Below are 25,142 nucleotides of genomic sequence, written 5' to 3'. Positions count from 1 at the left end.
CTGGCAGGCGGGTGCAGGGTGGATGAAGATGACAGGGGCGGGGTGGTAGGAAGCTGGCAGACAGGTGCAGGGGGGATAAAGATGACAGGGGGCGGGGTGGTAGGAAGCTGGCAGACGGGTGCTTGGGGGAATGAAGATGACAGGGGGCGAGGTGGTAGGAAGCTGGCAGACAGGTGCGGGGGATGAAGATGACAGGGTACGGGGTGGTAGGAAGCTGGCAGATGGGTGCAGGGGGATGAAGATGACAGGGGTGAGGTGCTAGGAAGCTGGCAGACGGGTGCAGGGGGGGTGAAGATGATAGGGGTGGGGCAATGCCAGGCACAGAGAAATGATTAGGGGCATAATGGTGATGACAAGGGGTCTGTAGATGACATCATATGCCGGATGGCATACATATCATAAACAGGGTTGTGTGTGTGGGGCGGCTGGTAGCGGGGATATTCGGGGTACCCTCAGTCAGGAGGTGATGTCACGGGATGTAACAGTGGAGCACTAGTCCATCCACTGACACCAGTGATGGGGCACTAGTTTTTCCATTGACATCAAAAAGTGAATCATAATGTCTCCCATGGATATAAATAATGGAACACTATTCTTTCCACTGACATATATTATAGGGCACTATTCTCCCCTCTGATACCAATGGTGAGGTACTATCTTTCCCACTGACACCAACAATGGGGCACTATTTTTCCTTCTCCTGACCACAGGCGCTATGTTATTTTTTTACCCCCACTGATGCTGAGGCATTTTCTACTCCCCTGACCACAGTCTGCCCCACCCTGAAGCACTGTTTACTTCCACTGATGCTGGGGCATTTTTTACACCCACTGGCCACAGTCTAGTCCCAGTCTTAAGGACATTAAACCGACCCTCTGTTTAGAAAACTTGCAGACCCCTGATCTAGTTTATTGATTTTATTTTAATTATCAGGATTTGAGTATAACTTCATTTTAACAATGAATAAAAAGTACAACCTGGTTCTATTAGATCCCTAATGTCTCATGATTACCCTCTTTTGAAGCTAATGGAGCTCAGACTATGCTCCATTAGCTTCTTTCCTGACATCTGAAAGTGGACGTGATGTTATACAAGTGGCTTCTTGGTTCTTTCCGGTTAAGAGAGATCAGCAAATGGATTTGACACACTATATCTTTCCCATTTTTTATTTTGCCATTTGACTTTTTTTCTACTGTCTGCTCTGCCAGCTGAAACTAATTGTCAACCTAGTTCAAATGACTAAATAAAAAAAAAGTAAAGCAGACTGTAAAGAAAAAAAAAAAAAACACAAAAAAATTCAAGACAGTGGCACATATCACTGTCAGAAAATGCTGATCTGTGGCTCGGTTGCTTGGCTTCAGCCTTTGATCATCCAAAACATTTCTGACATGTCCTTTGGACAGCTGTGGACCCCTGATGGACGTGACAAAAAGTTCAGACTGGGTGGGCAATCACAGTATAGCACACCTCCAATGTTTTCTGAACAGTGATCAACTAACTAACTTTGTTAGGCTGGAGGTACTCCTTACCTTTCACTACTTTCAGTTCCATCACTGCAAATAACTGAAGATGCATCACCGGTAGCTTCCTAAAAATAAAAAAAGTGAAAATAATTCAAATATATATGTTAATATATTCATATTTCTAAGACCCCTTTCACACTGGGGCGCTTTTCAGGAATTTTAGCTCTAAAAATAGCGCCTGTAAAGTGCCTCTCCTGCCTCCCCAGTGTGAAAGCCCGAGTGCTTTTCCACTGGGGCGGTGCGCTTGCAGGATGGGAAAAAAAGTCCTGCAAGCAGCATTTTGTGCAGGAGCAGTAAATAGACCGCTCCCAAAATGCTCTTCCCATTGAAATGAACGGGCAGTGCTGCCAAAGCGCCTGCAAAGCGATTCGGCAGTGCCGCAACCCGATCGCTTTTAAGCCTTTCTTTGGCTGCTAGCAGTGGTAAAAAGTGCCCCACTAGTGGCCGAAAATGGCCACTAAAACGACAGTAAAGCGCCACTAAAACTTGCAACGCTTTACCGCCAAAGCACCCACGCCCCAGTGTAAAAGTAGCCTTAATGCATAAATTGTGTGATGCATAGCAATATGTTCATGTACCTATTTCTGTTTTTATGCACACTGGATCTGTTTCAGATCTGAACTATATATCTGAAAGTTATATATACAGCGATTATTATTACTGTAATAATAATGAGTACATGTCTAGTTGTGATTAAAAAGAAAATTGCCAGCTATCATCTGACGTCTCTTTTTGTCTAATAAAGCAGTCAATACATTAGTAAATGATGCACTAATTACTATTTCACTTCTAAATGGATTTATTATTGTAAACATGTATTTATTTATAATATTTTGAATGTGTACCTGCTTAAAAAAATGGCTGATAGCAGGTGCAAAAAAATCCCATTAGGGGTTACCTGCAATAGAGCAAGTATATAGTAACATTTTCGGTGCCTCGTATCTCTTATTTTACAAGCATTCAACACTTTCTGGAATTTTGTATGCCTGTGTTCCCTGCCTCTGACCCTATATCCTTCACTGACCCCATTCTCATTAAAGGACACAGCAGTGATGTAGGGCTCAGAGGATAGAACCACAGAACATGGCAGGGGACACAGGCATCCAACACTCCCATGGGTCTTACATACTGAAGGGTCTTTACGTAGACTACAGTGATCAAGTGAAATGAAGCTAGGAGACTCAAGCCACCAGAAAGGCGAATTAGCTGTCTTGTTGCATAGATATTCAAAATGCATTGTTTATTCGACTGTCAGTGCCACTTTAAAGGGGTTGTAAAGGTTCATTTTTTTTTTTTTTTTAAATAACAAACATGTCATAGTTACCTGCACTATGCAAGGGTCTTGCACTCATGTGGGCGTGCTCCCGAGTCCTGCTGCTGCGTCCTTAGACACAGACAGCAGGACTCGGCCCCGCCCCTCGTCTCCCGTGACACTGGGTTTGATTGACAACAGCAGGAGGCAGTGGCTCCTGCTGCTATCAATCTATCCAATGAGGACCCGAGACAGCGGCTGGAGCTGCTGTGCTCTTCAGAGTCGCTGGAACGATCAGGCTCAGCTAGGTACAAGGGGGGCTCTTGGGGGCAGCTGTACTACAGAAGGTTTTTCACCTTAATGCATAGAATGCATTAAGGTGAAAAACCTTGAGGGTTTACAACCAGTTTAAGTAACTCACTTGAAATAGGTTGAACTACCAGTATGAAAAATGAATAAAAACATCAAACGCCTAGGTATACAACGAAATTATTAGAATGAGCAGCCGCTGTCTATCCATCCAAATGGGCAAACATCAATAAATATTCAGGCAGCGCTTGCTTAAACTACTAAATTATACTTTTAAATATGGCGATATGTATTGTGAGTATCTTTACTAAAAAGAAAACAATCAATCAGTGTACCAACATAATTCTAACGACTAATAAAGTGACAGTGCAAACATTGAAATCTTTTGTGCATTATCAGGTTATTTGTGCTTTCTTCCAAGCCTGCGTTCTGTATATTCACCACGTGAGGTATGTAGTCACGCCGCACTCACCAGATGTTGATGACTACTTTACTTTACAGCAAGGACAGTCAACTAGACATGCAGGTCTCTTATTAGGGGGAATTATCCCACTGGATATTCTCTGCTGACTCTCACCGGTCCAGATTCCCTCCTGTTGTAATTCCAGCAATCCTTCAAGAGTGTGTTGTTATGCAGACAGGAAATAAATGGAGAGGTGGCCTCTCACAGTATAAAATCCTCTTATGTTTATTCTTACAAGGAAATTACAGGTAGAAACCAATAAAAGAGAGACACAGAACAGAGCTCTGCCTATATAAACAAGGCAGACCTCTGTTCTGTCAGCATGGATGTGATGGATTTTCTTTCCCTGCAATGCATTGCAGGGAAAATTTAGATTTTTTATTGGATATGTTTTATAGCAGAAAGTAAAAAATGTTGTGTTTTTTTTTTTTTCAAAATTGACAGTCTTTTGTTTATAGCGCAAAAAAAAAAAACAGAGGTGATCAAATACCACTAAAAGAAAGCTCTATTTCTGGGAAAAAATGACATGCGCAGTAGAGGGGGGAACTAATCCGCCGAGCGGAACTTTCTCGGCAGAACACCGGCTTTCTGTAGCGGCGCCGCTGTGTATGGGCGTGCTTGGCAGAGGGTGGGGGCGTGTATCTCACGCCCCCTACTCTCTGACAAGCACGCCCATACACCACGGCACCGCTACAGAAAGCCGGCCGCCGTGGGCTGCAAGTGTGCGGGAGGCGGCAGCGGGAGCCGGGAATCAGTCAGACGGGTGGAGGGGATTTCTCTCATGCGGGGGGGCGGCGTGTGTCACTCGCGCCCCCCATATGCAACAGGTGACAGGTGGAGCCTTAAGCTCCACCTACCCTCCCCTGCACTGCTTTCCTGCAGTGAATCTTCTCCTCGGCCCTGGGGCTGTGACGTCAGGAGGAGAGAGAGGAGCACGAGGGAAACCCCCAGGACAGCAGGTACAGTGATTTAATAAAGTATATCAGTGTTATGGGCACTGGCAGAATTTGATGGGCACAGTGGCAGCGTTCGATGGGCACAGTGGCTGCGTTTGAGGGCACAGTGGCTGCGTTTGAGGGCACAGTGGCTGCGTTTGATGGCACAGTGGCTGCGTTTGATGGGCACAGTGGCTGCGTTTGATGGGCACAGTGGCTGCGTTTCATGGCACAATGGCTGCGTTTGATGGCACAGTGGCTACGTTTGATGGCACAGTGGCTGCATTTGATGGGGCACAGTGGCTGCGTTTGATGGGGCACAGTGGCTGCGTTTGATGGGGCACAGTGGCTGCAATTGATGGGCACAGTGGCTGCAATTGATGGGCACAGTGGCTGCAATTGATCGGCACAGTGGCTGCGTTTGAGGGCACAATGGCTATGTTTGATGGCACAATGGCTACGTTTGATGGGGCACAGTGGCTGCGTTTGATGGGGCACAGTGGCTGCGTTTGATGGGGCACAGTGGCTGCGTTTGATGGGCACAGTGGCTGCGTTTGATGGGCACAGTGACTGCATTTGATGGGCACAGTGACTGCATTTGATGGGCACAGTGGCTGCATTTGATAGCACAGTGGCTGCATTTGATGGGCACAGTGACTGCATTTGATGGGCACAGTGACTGCATTTGATGGGCACAGTGGCTGCATTTGATAGCACAGTGGCTGCATTTGATGGGCACAGTGGCTGCATTTGATGGGCACAGTGGCTGCATTTGATGGGCACAGTGACTGCGTTTGATGGGGTACAGTGAGACCCCCCCCCCGTGATAGCATTAAAACTCAGCAGCTAAAAATACTGTAGCTGCTGACTTTTAATATTAGGACACTTACCTGTCCAGGGATCCAGCGATGTCGACACCTCAGCCGATTTTCGGATTGGCTCTCGGGTTTTGCCACTATCATTCATGGTAAGGGAAACCGACCGGTTCCCTACTGCACATGTGCAAAGCACGTTGCACTTTCTGAATGGCCCAGCGGAGGAAGAAACAGGTACCCGTTCCCCCCTGAAAGGTGCCAAATGAGCCTAAAGAGGAAGGGGTGTTGTTTACAGATGATAGGGTGGGTCTTAAACAGGAAGGAGTGTGGCCTCGGCAGGATGGGGTGGGTCGTATTTAAATTAGGGGGGTGCATGCGTTTAGTCAGGCCTAGGGCAGCACAAAACCTAAATACACCACTGCACCCTGTACAACCACTTTTACCTACAGGTAAGCCTATATTAAGGCTTAGTTGTAGGTGCTGGAAATATCTCCTAAACCTCCACGGATTAGGAGATATTTACGAAAAAGCCAACTTTAGAAAGGGCACATTCTTCTAGATGGAGAGAATCATTCTCTCCATCTAGAAGAATCATTCTCTCCATCTTCCTCCTGCAGTCTCTGAATGCCTGCGAGAGGGAGAGGAGAGGCAGGCATTCCAAGACTGCAAGAGGAAGATGGAGAGAATGATTCTTCTAAATGCAGCTGCCCTCATCGCTCCTCCCTTAATGCTTCTTTCTGCTGCCTCCCTGTGCTCTCCATCCCACCCATACTCTTTGGCCCCCCATGCTCTCCACCCCACCCATACTCTTTGCCCCCCATGCTTTCCGCCACCTCCCTGTGCTCTCCACCTCCCCCCATGCACTCCACATCCCCCCGTGCTCTCCACACCCCCCCATGCTCTCCACCACCCCCCTGTGCTCTCCACCTCCCCCCATGCTCTCCACATCCCCTCCATGCTCCACGCCAGCCCTCTGTGCTCTCCACCCCCTCATGCTCTCCGCCGCCCCCCCTGTACTCTCCACATCCCCCCCATGCGCTCCACCTCCCCCTATGCTCTCCACTCCCCCTGTGCTCTCCATCCCCCATGCTCTCCGCCACCCCCCTGTGCTCTCCGCCAACCCCTGTGCTCTCCGCCACCCCCTGTGCTCTCCACATCCCCCCATGCTCTCTGCCATCCCCCCATGCTCGCCGCTTCCCCCCTGTGCTCTCCTCTTCCTCCCTGTGTTCTCTGCTTCTCCCCTGTACGCTCGCCCCACCCCATGTTCTCCAAGTTCCTCCCTGTGCTCTCCACCCCCCCATGCTCTTTCCTGGTCCCCCTTCGACCTCACCTCTGCTGGGTCCCACCCCCCCCTTCCGGGGGGATCCCTCCCCCCTTCCAGGGAAGTGGCTGGTTAACATGTCATGGGCTGCTCAATCCTAAATGCCCGGGCCTATTTTTCGTCCCAGTCCAGGCCTGGATGCTACAAAAGGAAAGTGCAGTCAAGGGAAAGTGGTTGGAGATTTTTCATGAGTGTCAGTAGCAGAAAAAAGTTATATCTGATGTTTTGGTGGGCTGAGCCCAACCACTTTCCCTTGAATATAAGTATGCCCTCTGACAGTGCTCTGATATAGTGATGTAACAGCTAGGAAAAGTGGAAGTAATGCTCAGTGAGTGACCCCTTTAGGCTCCATTCCCACCATGGCGTTCCACTTTGCGGGCGGAGTCCTTGTACTTCTTTTGGGCATCGGGCGTCCTGCGATTTTGTTTGTGTGTTTTTATTGCGATGTTACTGTGATTCGTTGGGCGATAATCACAGCAAAATTGCCCCATGATTTGGTGCCATTTAAAATAGCAGAGATCTCAAGGGTATCCCCCGATGTGCTGCGTTTCTGAATCGTGGGCAGAATCATGGTAATTCCACCGGCAAAATGGAAGGCCATGGTGTGAATGGAGCCTAAGGGTCCAACACTAACTCTCATTCACAAATTCATATTTCATTCATTTACAGTTGAGGTAGGGTTATAGAGGGGATGCCTATGGAGGGTGTCCTCAAAAGCTTGACAGTGTCCAATCATTTGAAGGTATCCCAGGGTTTATGAAAATTCAGCCTGTGTTCTGTACTGTAGGATCAATATAGGTTTTTATACTGTGGTAAGACTTATATATACACTATATTACCAAAAGTATTGCGACGCCTGTGTTTACACACATATGAACTTTAACTGCTTGCTGCTCGCCCACCATCAAATGTTCTGGGACGCCCTCATATGACGATGTCCCACAACGGTCACCCTTGTGTTGCTAGGACGCGGCGCCACCCCGATCTGTGTAAGGAGCCGTGTCCACGGCTCTTTAAGCATGTGATCGGCAGTGTCCAATCACAGCTGGTCACATGTAAGCATGGAGATGCCGGTAATCGGCTTTCCTCGCCTCACACTGATAGAGTGTGTGGCGAGGAGAGCTGATTACAATACTGAAATACAGTGTCACAATACAGTGCCCACCAATGCCAGCATACAGTGCCCACCAGTGGCAGCAATTAGTGCCCACCACTACCCACAAGTGCCACCAATCAGTGCCCATTAGCCATGCCAGTCAGTGCTGGCAATCAGTGCCGCCTATCAGTGCTGCCCATCAATGCCCATCACTGCCCATCAAGGCTAAGACTAATGCCGTGTACACACGGTCGGAATTTCTGACAACAATTGTTCGATGTGAGCTTGTTGTTGGAAATTCCAACCGTGTGTAGGCTCCATCGGACATTTGTTGTCGGAATTTCCGACAACAAAAATTTGAGAGCTGGTTCTCAAATTTTCCAACAACAAAATCCGTTGTCGGAAAGTCCGATCGTGTGTACACAATTCCAACGCACAAAATTCAGCGCATGCTCGGAATCAAGCAGAACTGGCTATTAAACTTCATTTTTCTCGGCTCATTGTACGTGTTGTATGTCACTGCGTTCTTGACGTTTGGAATTTCCGACAACGTTTGTGCGACCGTGTGTATGCAAGACAAGTTTGGGCCAACATCCGTCGGAAATAAATCCAGGATTTTGTTGTCGGAATGTCTGATTGTGTGTACGCGGCATAAGACTGGGATGCCAATAAAGTTCATGTGTGTGTAAAGACAGGCGTCTCAATACTTTTGGTAATATAGTGTATATATATGTATAGCATTAATAATATTGAGGGGTCCTTCAGCCACACCCCCCCCCCCCGTCTGGAGTTGTTATGTTATTATGTTAAAACACTAAGCACGATCCACCACTAGGGATGAGCCGAACACCCCCGGTTCGGTTCGCACCAGAACCTGCGAACGGACCGAAAATTTGCACGAACGTTAGAACCCCATTGACGTCTATGGGACTCGAACGTTCGAAATCAAAAGTGCTCATTTTAAAGGCTAATTTACATTGTATTGTCCTAAAAAGGGTTTGGGGACCCGGGTCCTGCCCCAGGGGACATGTATCAATGCAAAAAAACCTTTTAAAAACGTCCGTTTTTTCGGGAGAAGTGATTTTAATGATGCTTAAAGGAAAAAAAAGTGAAATATTTCTTTAAATATCGTACCTGGGGGGTGTCTATAGTATGCCTGTAAAGTGCTGCGTGTTTCCCGTGCTTAGAACAGTCCCTGCACAAAATGTCATTTTTAAAGGAAAAAAAGTCATTTAAAACTGCTAGCGGCTTTAATGTAATGTCGGGTCCTGGCAATATGGATGAAAATCAGTGAGACAAACGGTATGGGTACCCCCAAGTCCATTACCAGGCCCTTTGGGTCTTGTATGAATATTAAGGGGAACCCCGCACCCAAATTAAAAAAGGAAACAGCAGTATACAGGCTCTGTACTCTGAACAGGAGTATACAGGCGGTGCAAACAAGACAGGGACTGTAGGTTTGTTGTTAAGTAGAATCCGTTTGTAATTTTGAACTGGTACATTTTTAATGTGTTTAGCTCCAGCCAAAAAATCTATTTTAAGCTTTTTGGAAAACATAGGGAAGGGTTATCACCCCTGTGACATTTGTTTTGCTGTCTGTGCTCCTCTTCAGAAGATTCACTTTTTGTCCCAAATAAAAATATTTTTTGAAAATTTGGGTTTTTTTGTGAAACAAGGATTAGTGATAAAGCATCAGTGGAAAGGAGAAATGTTTTTCCCATATTAACTCTTACAGGAGAGAATTTCCCTTCCTAGGGGTAGATTTCATCTCACTTCCTGTTGTCTCCTTCCATTTGCAAGTAGGAGTCATTTGTAAGTTGGATGTTTGAAAGTAGGGGCCTGCGCTATATACTCAGCAGAAATTTGGGCCTTAGGTGTTGTTGTGGCCACAACACTGTAAGCCCTCACAGGGCCCTGCTGTGAAATATTAGATCAAGAATTGTAATTACATGCCCCTGTTGAACAGGGGCAGAAAAATTGGGCCTTTGGTGGTGGTGCTGGTGCCACAACACTGTAAGTCCTCACTCACTCTTTGTGGGCGCAGAAACGGGCCCTGCTGTGAAATATTAGATCAAGAATTGTAATTACATGCCCCTGTTGAACTGGGGCTGAAAAATTGGGCCTTAGGCACTGGTGCTGGTGCCACAACACTGCAACCCCTCACAGATACTCTAGTTGGAACGCAGAAACGAGCCCTGCTGCAAAGTATTGCATCAAAAATTGTAATTACACGCCCCTGTTAAACAGGGGCTGAAAAATTGGGCCTTAGGCACTGGTGGCGGCGCCCAGAACCAAAAATGTTCTTACAAGCTATCAGCATGATCATTGAGGAGGAAGAGGATAATTACTCAGGATAGTCACTCAGCATCAGCATAGGCAGTCTTTGAAGGGATCTGAGATTTCAAAAAAAATTATTCAGTTACATCCGCATCAGGTGCTTGGTAGCTGGTGGTGATCCAAGACTGATTCAGTTGACAGTCGGTTGACAGACGCACCCTGTGATCGGTTAAAAAGCCTCCAGCAGCACTGAATGTGCGTTCTGAAAGAACGCTGGATGCAGGGCAGACCAGTAGCTCAATTGCATACTGTGCAAGCTCTGGCCAGTGATCCATCCTCAAGACCCAGTAACCCAGAGGATTTTTGGTGGGAAAGGTGTCCAAGTCAGATCTTGCACCTAGGTATTCCTGCTCCATGTAAAACAGACGCTGGCGATGGTTGCTGGAACCGATCATACCTTGGGGCTGCGGACTAAAAAATTGTCTGAACGCATCGGTCAGACGGCCACCTTCTCCACTGCTCCTTCTTTGACTGACCGAAGCCTCAGCAACACATTGTCCAAAAACAGGAGTTTGTAACCTCCCAGTCTCTGGGAACGCGTTGCACAGACCTTTCTGCAAGGCCTCCCGAAGATGTTTCATCCTCTGCTCCCTCTACGATGGCAAGATAAGGTCCGCAACCTTACCCTTGTAACGTGGATCAAGGAGGGTTGCCAGCCAGTATTGGTCCTTCTCATTGATACCATGAATATGAGGATCCTTACGCAGGCTTTGCAGGATCAGGGAGGCCATGCAGCTTAAGTTTGCTGAGGCATTCGGTCCAGAGTCCTCTGGGTCACTAAGGATGACATGGTTCGCAGCCACCTCCTCCCAGCCACGTATAAGTCCATGTGTTTCTTGGGACTGATCCCTTAAAGACTGCTGCTGATGCTGAGTGCCAGGCTCCACCTCCATACTGACACAATCCTCCTCCTCCTCCTCTTCCTGTGTGATTGGTGGGCACGCAGGAACACTGTCTGGATAAAGGGGGCCTTGAGATCTAAGGAAGTCCTCCTCTTCCTGCCTCTGTTCTGCCTCAAGTGCCCTGTCCATTATTCCACGCAGCGTGTGCTCCAACAGGTGGACAAGGGGGACAGTGTCACTGATGCATGCACTGTCACTGCTCACCATCCTCGTGGCCTCCTCAAATGGTGACAGGACAGTGCATGCATCCCTGATCATGGCCCACTGGCGTGGGGAAAAAAAAACAAGCTCCCCTGACCCTGTCCTGGTGCCATAGTCGCACAGGTACTCATTGATGGCCCTCTGCTGCGTGTGCAGCCGCTGCAGCATGGCCAACATTGAGTTCCACCTGGTGGGCATGTCACAGATTAGGCGGTTCTTGGGCAGGTTAAACTCCTTTTGGAGGTAAGCCAGCCGAGCACTGGCATTATATGACTGGCGGAAATGCACACAGACTTTCCTGGCCTGCCTCAGGACATCCTGTAAGCCCGGGTACCTGCCCAAGAACCGCTGCACCACCAAGTTAAGGACGTGAGCCAAACAGGGCACATGGGTCATTTGTCCCTGTCGGAGGGCAGAGAGGAGGTTGGTGTCATTTTGTAAACCACCATTCCTGCCTTAAGTTGGCATGGCGTCAACCACCTCTGAACCTGCCCCTGCAGAGCTGACAGAACCTCTGCCCCACAAACTCACGGAAGGGGGCAGAGTCTACCAACTGAAAAGGCAGCAGTCGAAGTGCTAGCAATTTTGCCAAGCTAGCATTCAACCACTGGGCATGTGGATGGCTGAGAGCGAACTTCTTTCGGCGGTGCAGCAGCTGGGGAAGGGAAATTTGCCTGGTACAATCTGACGTCGGTGTACCAAAAGCAGATTGCCCACAAGTACTTGGCTGTGACACACCTAATTCTACACCTTCATTCCTCTCAGTGCAGGTCTCAGAGAGGACTGAAGGTATAGTGGGGTTGGAGATCTCAGCTGATGAGGAGCAAGGAGAGGTCCTCTTTGTTCTGTGGTGTGGGTCTTTTAGATACGCTTGCCAACGAACTGCATGGCAGGTCAACATATGTCTGGTCAAGCATGTGGTGCCCAAGCGGGAGATGTTTTGGCCATGTGAGATACACTTGAGACATATGTTGTAAATAGCAGCGGTGCAATCTGATGCACTCCTCTCAAAAAAGGCCCACACCAAAGAACTTTTGGAATAACGCGCAGAGACAGCAGCGCCCAGCACATGCGGAGCTTTGGGGTGTGATGCGGTCAGTGTGCTGCCCTTAGGCTGGCCCCTGGAGGGCATCCTGCCTTGTTGATGATGTGCCTCCTCCTCCTCTCTCCTATCAGGCACCCACGTTGAGTCAGTGACCTCATCATTCCCTCCCTCCTCATCACTGGAGCAAACCTGGCAGTATGCTGCAGCAGGGGGAGCATGACTGACGGATCTAGCTAAACTGAATACAGTGTGTATATATATATATATATATATATATATATACACATACACACACACAACACCTGGGATGCATATATATACACAATACACTGTAAGTGCAGCTAACCCACTGACTGTCCTGCCTAATCTATCTAACTTAAATCAAATGAAACTGTCTCTCTGTCTATCTCTTTCAACACCAGAACACACACTACACAGGGCCGCCGTGCAGGCGGCCTTATATAGTGTGGGGCGTGTACTAAATCCCCTGAGCCATAATTGGCCAAAGCCTCCTTGGCTTTGGCCAATTACGGCTCTCTGTTCAGACGGCGCTGTGATTGGCCAAGCATGCGGGTCATAGTGCATGCTTGGCCAATCATCAGCCAGCAATGCACTGCGATGCCGCAGTGAATTATGGGCCATGACGCGCCACACGAATTTGGTACGAACGGCCCATATCGTTCACAATTCAGCGAACGATCGAACAGACGATGTTCGAGTCGAACATGGGTTCGACTCGAACACGAAGCTCATCCCTATCCACCACTGTTTAGTCCAACTTGTGTGACTATCTCTGCATTACTTAACTCTACTTTGTATGTTTTGGTTTTACTTGCTCCAGTTGGAACATCCGACATATTGTAACAAACGTATATTTTGTTCACTTTACTGAAAATAGTAAAGAAATATTAAAATTAATAATATTGAGGGGACACTGTTATACCCTGATTCATATTTCCCACGGGGGGGTCCAGCCATCTTACTAGTGGGAAAAAGGTGAGTGTTGTAGTACATAAACTCCATTACTTTAAAATAACGTAGGTAACATTTCCTCAGGCTTTAGAACTGCTGTTTGACTATTCCCCTACCTGTCATATCCCAAATGTCATGCAGTTATTTGAAATACTGTACCAGTTACAGTTCCCTCACATCTCTCCAACTACTGTCTTAGTCAATTCTAAACATGTCAGCATGAAAGGTTCTGACCCATCGTTTAATCTCTATCTTCTCCCGTTCCCTTGAAACATGAAAAGGAAACGTAGTCAATATGTTTTATTTATTAAAATGCATGAAGCATCTTGGACTTACTACAAGCATCATACAAAATTAAGCAAATACCAGAAACCCTGTTAAGTATTCAATGCGTATGCTTTTTGTCACTTCCGATGTTGAATGAATGAATGTATTATGATTTCATTGATTCTTGTCTTGCTGTGAATGTTTTGTTGTATGAATTATTTAATTAAAATGCAAAAGTGGGAAATAAAAATATAACCGCATTATACATATATTATGAAAAGATGACATGTAGATTTGGAAAAAAATTTACAGCTAGTTAGATATATAGATTGATAGATAGAAATCCAGCATCTCCACTCTTTCTGTTTAAATATATACAGTAGGGACGGAAAGTATTCAGACCCCCTTAAATTTTTTACTCTTTGTTATATTGCAGCCATTTGCTAAAATCATTTGAGTTAATTTTTTTCCTCAATAATGTACACACAGCACCCCATATTGACAGAAAAACACAGAATTGTTGACATTTTTGCCGTTTTAGTAAAAAAGAAATACTGAAATATCACATGGTCCTAAGTATTCAGACCCTTTGCTGTGACACTCATATATTTAACTCAGGTGCTGTCCATTTCTTCTGATCATCCTTGAGATGGTTCTACACCTTCATTTGAGTCCGGCTGTGTTTGATTATACTGATTGGACTCGATTAGGAAAGCCACACACCTGTCTATATAAGACCTTACAGCTCACAGTGCATGTCAGAGCAAATGAGAATCATCAGGTCAAAGGAACTGCCTGAAGAGCTCAGAGACAAAATTGTGGCAAGGCACAGATCTGGGCAAAATTACAAAAAAATTTCTGCTGCACTTAAGGTTCCTAAGAGCACAGTGGCCTCCATAATCCTAAAATGGAAGACGTTTGGGACGACCCTTCCTAGAGCTGGCCGTCCGGCCAAACTGAGCTATCGGGGGAGAAGAGCCTTGGTGAGAGAGGTAAAGAAGAACCCAAAGATCACTGTGGCTGAGCTCCAGCGATGCAGTCAGGAGATGGGAGAAAGTTGTAGAAAGTCAACCATTACTGCAGCCCTCCACCAGTCAGGGCTTTATGGCAGAGTGGCCCAGAGAAGCCTCTCCTCGGTGCAAGACACATGAAAGCCCGCATGGAGTTTGCTAAAAAACACCTGAAGGACTTCAAGATGGTGAGAAATAAGATTCTCTGGTCTGATGAGACCAAGATAGAACTTTTTGGCCTTAATTCTAAGTGGTATGTGTGGAGAAAACCAGGCACTGCTCATCACCTGTCCAATACAGTCCCAACAGTGAAGCATGGTGGTGGCAGCATCATGCTGTGGGGGTATTTTTCAGCTGCAGGAACAGGACAACTGGTTGCAATTGAGGGAAAGATGAATGCGGCCAAGTACAGGGATATCCTGGATGAAAACCCTTCTCCAGAGTGCTCAGGACCTCAGACTGGGCCGAAGGTTTACTTTCCAACAAGACAATGACCCTAAGCACACAGCTAAAATAACAAAGGAGTGGCTTCACAACAACTCGGCCCAGCCAGAGCCCTACTTAAACCCAATTGAGCATCTCTGGAGAGACCTAAAAATGGCTGTCCACCAACGTTTACCATCCAACCTGACAGAACTGGAGAGGATCTGCAAGGAGGAATGGCAGAGGATCCCCAAATCCAGGCGTGAAAAACTTGTTGCATCTTTCCCAAAAAGACTCATGGCTGTATTAGATCAAAAGGGTGCTTCTACTAAATACTGAGCAAAGGGTCTGAATACTTAGGACCATGTGATATTTCAGTTTTTCTTTTTTAATAAATCTGCAAAAATGTCAACAATTCTGTGTTTTTCTGTCAATATGGGGTGCTGTGTGTACATTAATGAGGAAAAAAAATGAATTTAAATGATTTTAGCAAATGGCAACAAAGAGTGAAAAATTTAAAGGGGTCTGAATACTTTCCGTCCCCACTGTATATATAAAATCATAAAATGCTTTTGTAGCACCCTGATGTTTAGGCAGGGTTGCTCCTAAATTTACCTGCCAGGCATAGTTGCCTTGGCCAATGGTTAGGGATAAAATGATTTCCCCCTAAGTCTGGAATTGCTGCACTTCTCTCTTCTGTCCCTGGGTGGCCAGGTACCTGGTGACATTAGATAAGACAAGGGAGATGCAAGGACAGATTAGGACTATATGGGGTGTCTCAGCCAATGGGCACGGGTTTTCTTGGGCCCCTTAGCTTGCTGGGAGAACCTATATATTTGGGTGGAGTCAGGTGATCAGGGTTCTGTGCCACCTGGGCGGCTCTCTGGGTGAACGTGTTGTTGGCTGCCCGGGCTGCTAGGCTGGAGTTGGGGCCTATCCCGGGTACATCAGGCTGCTGGGCTGTCTGGGGGCCTATCCAGAAGCAAGAGAGCAGCGTAGGGTTGGGACTGCGGCTTGCAGTTCAACCAGAAGTGACTGTTCTGCCGGCCGGAGAAGCTGTCATGGTCAGAGGTAGAGGGGAAGCTGCCGCCACTATGGGACCCCCCACCTTATTACCAGGGACCACAGTGAGTAGCTGAAGCAAGTACCGGAGCAGTGTTCTCACCAACCGGGGACACACACACACACACTATATTACCAAAAGTATTGGGATGCCTGCCTTTACAGGCACATAAACTTTAATGGAACCCCAGTCTTAGTTCGTAGGGTTCAATATTGATTTGATTTCAACTCTTCTGGGAAGGCTGTCCACAAGGTTTAGGAGTGTGTCTATGGGAATATTTGACCATTCTTCCAAAAGTGCATTTGTGAGGTCAGGCACTGATGTGGATGAGAAGGCCTGGCTCGCAGTCTCCGCTCTAATTCATCCCAAAGGTGTTCTATCGGGTTGAGGTCAGGACTCTGTGCAGGCCAGTCAAGTTCCTCCACCCCAAACTCGCTCATCCATGTCTTTATGGACCTTGCCTTGTGCACGGGTCCAAATCGTTTGGTGGAAGAGGGATTATGGTGTGGAGTTGTTTTTCAGGGGTTGGGCTTGACCCCTTAGTTCCAGAGATGGGAACTCTTAAGGCATCAGCATACCAAAACATTTTGGACGGTTTGGGGATGGCCCCTTCCTGTTCCCACATGACTGCTCACCAGTTGACAAACAAGGTCCATAAAGACATGGAGGAGCGAGCTTGTGGACAGCCTTCCCAGAAGATTTGAAGCGTTTATAGCTGCAAAGGATGCCATTAAAGTTCATGTGCGTGTAAAGGCAGGCATCGCAATACTTTTGGTAATATAGTGTATGCATATTATATATGAATATATATATATATATATATATATATATATATATATATATATATGTATATATACACACACACACACACACACACACACACACACACACTATATAATGACATAGATACTGAACTATATGTAATCTCAAACAAACATAAATCAAATTACAAGAAGCGTGAATATAGAAATAAACTGCACAGAACACGATTAGAGGGTAAAATTGATATATGGGATGTAATTCCATAAGTTCATGCATGAATATGAGAAAAAGAGATAAATCAATGCTGCAAAGGATTGCTACACAGAGAACACACTATCAACCAAGAGTGGAATGAGAGAAAAAAGAAATAAGCTACACTGCAAACACACAACCAAATATATAGATGTAAAACATATCCAGAAATCATTACCAAAGATTTAGGGTAAAGGCAAAATAAAAATATGTCTGTGTAAAATGTATTAATGCCTAATGCTGAGGTGTCACTTGAAAACAAAAATTTTTAAAAAGGAGCCTGCAGAAAAAAAAAAAAAAAAGACTCTTACTTCCGATTGAAGTGACACTAAAATGTCCTTATTCTTCAAAAATAATCAATACATGTCCACTACTTCATAGCCCTGTAATCTACTTTTCATGCTATTGGTTCTTGTTGTGTTTTTCAGTCTCCTTGTATTGTGCTTTGTGAACTCTTGAACCTCTCCATTTGCTGCGCACTTATATTTGTATTGAATAAGCAGGGCTGGTTGTAGTCATGCACACTGCTTAATGCACACTAAAAATCATATAGTCTATATTGCCTAATCCATTTCAGAGCGAACAAGAGAGGGTGGCTACATTCCTACATACAGTGGGGCCATGGAGAACAAACTTAGCCACCCTCTAGCAAGAATTTGGATCACAGCAATAATAAAAAGGAAGTTGGAGATTTGGAGAAGGCAGAGAGCAATGGAAGGCACTTTGAGTTATAAATAAATACAGTACTTGGATATAGCTTTCTTTTTATCTAAGTAGTGTCACTTTAAGAGCTACAGTCCACAGAAGAATTTTGATACCCCCACAAAGCACTATTTTCCTCCCACCAGCACATACATCACTACTGTGTCCTGTGATGTAGGGTGTAGCAGAAAGAACCACCACATTCAGCGGGGAACACATTTTGAGAAACCCAAAAGTGTATTTGATTTGATTAAAAGTGTGTCAGTGCTGGGCTCAGCTCTCCCTTGTCAGTGCTCAGGTTGTTCAGCTGTCAGTTAATTGCGAGCACTCATCGTTCCACAGTGGCTCACCTAGTGTTCGTTTCATGCTCTTCAGTCCAGCCCACAGCCAGCCCCTCCTGGCTATTTAAACTGCCTGGCTCATTCATTCAGTGCCTTCGCCCTGGTCACCATATCTAGAGACTCTCTGCTGTGTACCTGTTGAAGACTTGCCTGGCTGATGTTCCTTCTGGTTCCTGATCCTGTCTGCTGCCTTTGACTATGCTGATCTCTGGCTTCCTGATTTCCTGGCTTGTTCTGGCTACCCGATTTGGCTACTAAACCCTAGATATGTTTTGACTATGTTTACTATTTTTAGCATTTTATTAAAGGGTGTGATTTTTTAACTGCATTTTCTGTCTCTGAGTGTTCCATGGTTCCTGACAAAGCAATATAACCTTGGGCACCGTGCAGGCAAGCTGCCGGCATCCTAAAAACTGATGACATCATAGGTTGATAAGGAGGACGTTGGGTGCTAGAGGACATCTTTGTTTGCCCTTCTCCATCAACACTGGAGTCATGTTAGCTGAGTGGGGGAGGAAAACTAAGGGAGAAGAAAAATCCTGGAATGCTAGTGAGTACCAGTATGGCAAGGTGTATTTGCTTTGTAAGAATAAATTGCCTCTAATGTTGGGTGTCCTACATGTGTGGATGCTGCTACAATATGTAAAACTATTAGTTTAGTTTTGTACATTTTAGAATGACGTGCGTCAAGACTGCATGATTTTAAAGGGTGCCTTGACTGAAAAAAAGGTTGATAAACCATGAATTAATTTATTCCTGTCTAAACTGACAGGAGTCAGTTTAGACATGCAAGATAGAGACCTTAGATTGTAATCTCCTTGAAGGCAGGGACTGATGATAATTGTCAACGCTATACAAGTATCTCTAAAAAATAAAAATTGCAAAGTCCCACCTGCTACCATTTGTATTGAGACTTGCACTTAAAGTGTTTGTAGAGGTATTTTTTTTTAATTAAAATAACAAACGTTTTATATTTACCTGCATTGTGCAGTGCTTTTGCACAGATGGGTCCTGAACCTTTTCTTTTAGGGTCCTCTGCCGGAGCTCCAGGCTTCTCCTCTTCTCCATGTGCCACTTCCTTTGGTGGAAAACCTGTGGGCTTGATCACTTAACAAACGCAGCACAGAAAAGCCCCACTCCCTGCTCTCTGCTCACTGCTGCCTCTGGGAGCAGAGCGAGATGAGAGGGCTACTGCAGATGGGTACAGCGCTGGATCGAGATAGGAATAGGTAAGTATAAAGCGGGGTGAGCGGGCAATACAAACACTGGGACATTTTATACCTTAATGCACGGAATGCATTAAGCTAAAAACTGTCCAGGCTTTAGAACCACTTTAATTCCTACTTTCTGAAGCCACATCTTTTTTGCTGAGCTGGAGAGGCTAACCACTAGAGCAGTTTTCTCAACTGGGGTGCTGCAGCAAAAGGACATAAAACTGCCCAAACTCTGTACACTCTGATCTGAAAGCTTTCCTTGGTTGCCTATAAGAGTACAGATAGCAGCAGAGAGTAGAGAGAGCTGGGAGGAGGTGCATGCTGTGCTCTCTCCCTTCTGTCTGTATAGAAAAGGTAAAAACAGGAGCTAAAACATGAGCTTTCAGATCAGAGTGTCTAGGGCTTGAATACCACCCCTATCCCCTCCCCAGACTGCTCCTGTCCTGCTAACAGAAATTGTGAGTAGGTGAGTTCCTGTACAGTCCTGATCTGAGAGTGTTAACTCCTGTTTACAGACGGGAGAAAGAGGAGCTGGAGGGGGGGTCAGGGTAGAGCACATTTCACACCTCCACTCAACCCTCTATGCCATTGTCTGTAATCCTGTAGTGATGGGATGGGTGTGGTGGAATGAGAGGGATTTGTGCTAGGAGTGGGGTTTTGAAGGGGGGATTTAAAACCTACAGACCACTTATTCTGTCTTACAAACTACATTTTAGGGCTTGTTTTCTTGCATTGTACAAAAATGCTCTGCCTTTTCCAGGTGCGTGTGTGCCATTAAATTTTAATAGCACCCCCATGCATCTGGAAAATGCACGTATGTTGGCACCAGGGTTTTTTTTCCCAGTGAAAAGGTGCAGGTACTTCCCCCTTTTAAGTCACCCCTTTTACCCCTACCCACCTCTGAGCACTGTCCCTTGGTTCTACCCCCCTACCTACTGCCCAATACTGCCCCTTTTAGAGAATACAGAACCAAGTATAATTTTGTGGTGTTAAGGCATGTATATGGAATTTGTTAATGATAACAAAAAAGGCAGTAAAATGGATCCCCTGCAGTCAGCAACAGTAGATCCCGCCCCCCCCCCCCAAGAACAATAGAACCCCCCACAACAATATACCCCCAAGAAACAGTAGGTCAACCCCAGCAACAAAAGACCCTACCAGCAACAATAGATCTCTCAGCAGCCAGCATCAAAAGACCCTCCAGCACACCCTAGCACCCCTTTGATATTACATACATTCAGTGCTGGAGGTGCCGGAACTGCATTCGCCTGAAAAAAAGCCCTGCTTGGCACCCTCTAAAATGCATGGTACTGAATTTTTTATTTTTTTTTGCGTGTTTCACAAGCATAGAGCAGCCCATTAAAAAATGTGACCCGTGGGAATCTTTAAAAAAGCTTGTGTGCGCTCAGGTGTGCTCACCTTCTGCCAGATGTACCCTGGGATTGTGTGCAAATCTAAAGGGTGCCTTCAATGAAAAAAGGTTGCAAAACACTGTGCTGGTGTCCCAATTTTGTAACAAGAGAAAAGTGCTAACAGAAGCAATGAGTTAATCACATGGGCAGGGAATACCATATCTGGGAAATTTCTGTGTGCCAACAACATACAGAATGGCATCATACAAGGAAGCCAAGTTTGATTTTTCTTGTCAGTATGTGAATATCATAGCTGGTAGGCAAACTAACTGAAGTAATTTTGATTTGCAATAAATTACTAAAAAGTCTTATATATCAACTATATATAACTACTAACAGCAAGGATCTTTACAGATATTCTGTAGGGAAACTTTATTAAAAACCCTACCCAAAAAAAAAGACTAAAATGTGACCATAGTTTTACTGTGGGCACACCGAACAGCAAAATTAAAATGAACTATAATTTTATATGTTAATAAAACTTGTTACAAATTTGTTACTTGCAATGTGACATTCAATTTTAATTTCAGGCCAGAGACAACGGTTTTAATGCTATTCTCACATATTCTAGCACCTCATTTGCACTGACATATAAGATATAACGTACCTTTGTGCTCTCTGAATTGCTGAAAAAGAATGTCTCTTCATATGGTGAGATTGGATTATTGCTTTCATCTCCAGATTGCTCTGCATTAATTAAATAAATGAATAATCACATTCTGAATACAATTCACACACATCAGTGTTTACAAAAAGACAGCGGCGAACTTTAATCTTGCGCAATGTTAACCACAAACATCAAGCACAAGACCTGAATGGAATTATAAGCACACACTATGCATTTGAAATAAAAGTTTTTGTGCTGAGACTGTCCCTCTTGTGCACCCAAATCCATGTGTCAATCTTTCCTACACAGTTGTCTTTCTTTAAAGGAAATCTATGGTCACAGCATACACTTTCATTTTATAACATTGACATTGTAATAACAGTACAAAAAATAGTTATTACTGACAAATCAATATAATCTCTTTTCATGTTGTGAGTCCTGCCTGCCTGCTGGCCACCTCTTTCCACAACTTCCTTGATTCCCTGCATGCTTTGCAGCTTCTCCTCTGCTGTGTACTTTCCATTTCTAAAGACTACATATCCCATGATACCTTGTTGCCTTCAGGCTGTGATTCCTGTACCCCCCCTGCCTGAAACTCCTACTCACAGCACCTCAGTAGGTCAGAAAGCAGGCACTGCCTATCAATGAGGCATAATAAATATGTGTCACAGAATTCAAGAAAGTAAATGTATGGTGAACTTTAAAAAGTAACTTTACAAACTTCAAGTTCATTTGCAAATGAGCATGCTAGAAATAATTTTAATACAATGTGGAATTGAATATATTATTTTACATTTTGATCATAGATACGCTTTACAATATGATGTTTTTAAAAAAAAAATCTGTTTATTGAATTTTTAACATTTAACAGAGAACAACATACATTGGTTATTACGGGTATTAACGTTGGTTCATACAGGAAGCGTGACATTTGGTAATCAGTTACATGGAACACGACAGGAGTCATGTGATACCATGATGATCGTAACAGGCTGGCTCCTCCTAAGGCAGTAGGAGAGTGTGGAGCTAGAATGTGTACCACAGAAATACATATTACACTTACAATTGTGAATAGCTGTCGATTAACAGAGGGTATCAAGTTAAGTCTGGTGCGAGTCCGAGGCTGTGGAGGAGTCTGCCAGCCATTTGGACCAAACCTTGTCATATTTTTGAGGGCATACTCTTAGCATAGCAATCCTTGTAGAGAGGCAAGCTGTTGTTAACTAACTGCTTCCACAGGGAAAGGGGGGGGGGGCTTGCGCCAACTAAGAGCTATGGCTTTGCAGGCATAAAAGAGAAGTAACCCGTCCAGGGTACGGCTTGCCACCGTAGGAATTAGTTGCTCTATCAGGCCCAGCATGCATATTGTCACGGAGGGTTGGAGTGGTATGGTAGTGACCTGGTTTATGACCTTCAGCATCTTTTTCCAATATTCAACAATGGCCAGGCAGGTCCAAAAAATATGAGCAAAGTCACCTGGTATTGTTCCACAATGCCAGCACCCTGGGGGGGCAGGATTCATTTTGTGTAGTCTATATGGGGTAAAGTATGCGCAATGGACCATCTTGAACTGGATTAGCCGGTCTCTCAATGAGACCAGGGATCTGAAAGGGAAGTCCCATATGTCATCCTAGTCATCATCATCAAAATCAGGAATGTCGTGTAGCCATTTGTTTCTAAGTTTCTCCAGGGTAGGGAGGGAAGTTATTATCAAATGGGAGTATAGCTGTGAAGTGGGCTTATCTGCACATCTGGATCTGAGGAAGTCCTCCAGTGTAGACTGGACCATTAGGAGGGGAGAACTGGAGAATTGGTGACTGAAGGCATGGGAGAGTTGTAGGTATCGAAAAAAATAGGCCTGTGGGACGTTGAAATCGGAAATCAATTTGGAAAGCGGGGCCAGGGATTGGTTGGAAATTACTTGGTCCAATGTTTTGATGTTAAATTTGGTCCAGGTGTGGGGTTCGGGCAATTTGTAGATATGCTCCAGGGTGGGGTTCAGCCATAGGGGGGCAGCGGGAGAGAATGCTCTGTTAGGGTATCTTTCAATTTTTAGACCCGTCCTCCATGCACGGAGCGTGGTGCGCATAGAGGGGGAAAATGGATATGGGGCCCTGGGGCCACGAAAAAGCAGGAATTTCAGCTCTTCCAACGATTTCAACCAAGGTAGCAGGGTTTGTCGTGTCGGGAGTGAGCCACCAAGCAGCCGTAACCAGCTGGGTGGCCAAGAAGTATTTATATAAATCAGGGCATGCCAGGCCTCCCTGGGAGGATGGATGCACAAGTGTTGACCATCCGTAGCTGGGGAAAAAGGATTTGGGAATCCACTGCGGTGAGTGGAGAAGTAAATAAGTACATTTGGGTAGGATTTTCATTTTTACCAGGTTTATTCGACCCAACAATGATAGGGGTAGCGACTCCCATGCCTTCAGTCTCAGATGTGTCTCCTGGACCACTGGGGATAGATTCAGGGTCAGGAAATCTGAAGCCTGTCTCGAGATCACCACCCCAAGATATCTGAAACTCTCAACACATTGTAGAGGTACATCAGAGGGGCCGGTGGTACGAGCTGTGGGGTCTATAGGTAACAGCAGGAACTTTGAGCAGTTAACTTTGAGGCCTGTGATGGTGGAGAATAAGTTTAGAACCTGCAGTGCACCTTTGAGAGATGAATCTGCATCGTTGAGGAAAAGGAGGAGGTCGTCCGCATACAGGGCGACCCTCTCCTTTAGCCAGCCAACATGCAGTCCCTTAAAGTGGATGTAAACCCAATGTCATCCTTTCTAAACTACTGCCATAGGGGTTATCTATAAGGATATTCATGCCTCCTGCATGTATCTTTACCTGTCAAATGTCTCCCCTCTGACTGATATTAGACCCAAAAAACTGCAGATTCTGTGGGTGGGTCTGTTAACTGGAGCTCGGTGGGTGGAGTCGTGATGTCAGTAGACTCCCCGCCCACCTCTACACTTCCCTTGTCAATATGCATTTTCTCTGTGTATTTCTAACACTGAACTTCTGCTGAACTTCTGCTATGATCTCTAACATCCAGTGAAAAGAGAGGAAAGTAACCACATGACTTCAGCATGCCAAATCATGGTGAGGTGTGGAACAGCCAATCCTTGCAGAACTGCTGAAGAAAGGAGTGGGGGAGGGAATTAAAAAATAATGCCTGTGTCTTAGGCTGTCACTCACAGCAAGGGGGAGTATTTGATAAAGTTTTTCTCAGTTTGTCAAGATTTTTCTCGCTGAACAATAAAAGAGGATTGCTCAGAGATGGATTAACTCTGTGTGGCAAGACTGGGCTCAAATGATAGGAAATCTTATACTCTACAGTATGATATCAAAAAAAAAAAAAAAATTCGGGTTTACATCCACTTTAATGTGTTGGAAGGTGCGTAGGGCCTCCGCCAGCAGTTCCATCGCGATGGCGAAGAGGGCCGGAGAGGGAGGGCAGACCTGCTGCGTACCTCTGGACAAAGGGAAGGACTGTGACAAGCCCCCCCAGCTTAATGGCTGATGTGGGGTGCCTGTAGAGTACCTGTAGCCATGTGATAAATAGCAAGGGGAACCCCATTCTTCGGAGGACCTCCCACAGAAAAGGTCATTCCAGAGAACATTATGACGTTTAGATATGTTAATACACGTGTAGCGCTATTCACGTAGGAGCTGCAGGATTCTGTCCAGGTCTTCCCCACAGGTTTTGCCCTGCAGCCAGGCACACAGGCTCATTCACATGTTTCTTCAATAACCAGTCTAGGGGTGTTGTTTTTGTTATTTTTATTTTTGGAGAACTTGTATAGGGTTGAGGGTAGTAGGTGGGATACTCCAAAAACAAGAATTATGTACACTTGAGGACTTAGGTATTCTTTCCTAAACAAGCTATAATGAAGTCGGGGCTTGCAACAAACAGTAGAA

General features: G+C 45.5%; 1 protein-coding gene across 2 annotated transcripts in view; it reads right to left on the bottom strand.

Moving 5' to 3' along the window:
* Nucleotides 1-25,142, bottom strand: part of ARAP2 (ArfGAP with RhoGAP domain, ankyrin repeat and PH domain 2) — a 604,561-nt gene that overhangs the window by 535,866 nt on the left and 43,553 nt on the right. For both annotated transcript variants that reach the window (XR_012237041.1, XM_073608952.1), the window contains exons 4-5: nucleotides 21,225-21,304; nucleotides 1,530-1,588 (exon numbers count right to left, since the gene is read on the bottom strand). Coding sequence is in view for 1 of the 2 variants with exons in the window: in XM_073608952.1 (XP_073465053.1) it covers nucleotides 1,530-1,588; nucleotides 21,225-21,304 (139 nt within the window). In the remaining variant the exon portion in view is untranslated. The remainder of the gene's footprint in view (nucleotides 1-1,529; nucleotides 1,589-21,224; nucleotides 21,305-25,142) is intronic.

The sequence above is a fragment of the Aquarana catesbeiana genome, linkage group LG01 (genome assembly GCF_042186555.1).
Source record: "Aquarana catesbeiana isolate 2022-GZ linkage group LG01, ASM4218655v1, whole genome shotgun sequence".
NCBI classification, from domain to species: domain Eukaryota; kingdom Metazoa; phylum Chordata; class Amphibia; order Anura; family Ranidae; genus Aquarana; species Aquarana catesbeiana.
This window is presented reverse-complemented; position numbering and strand designations above follow the sequence as displayed.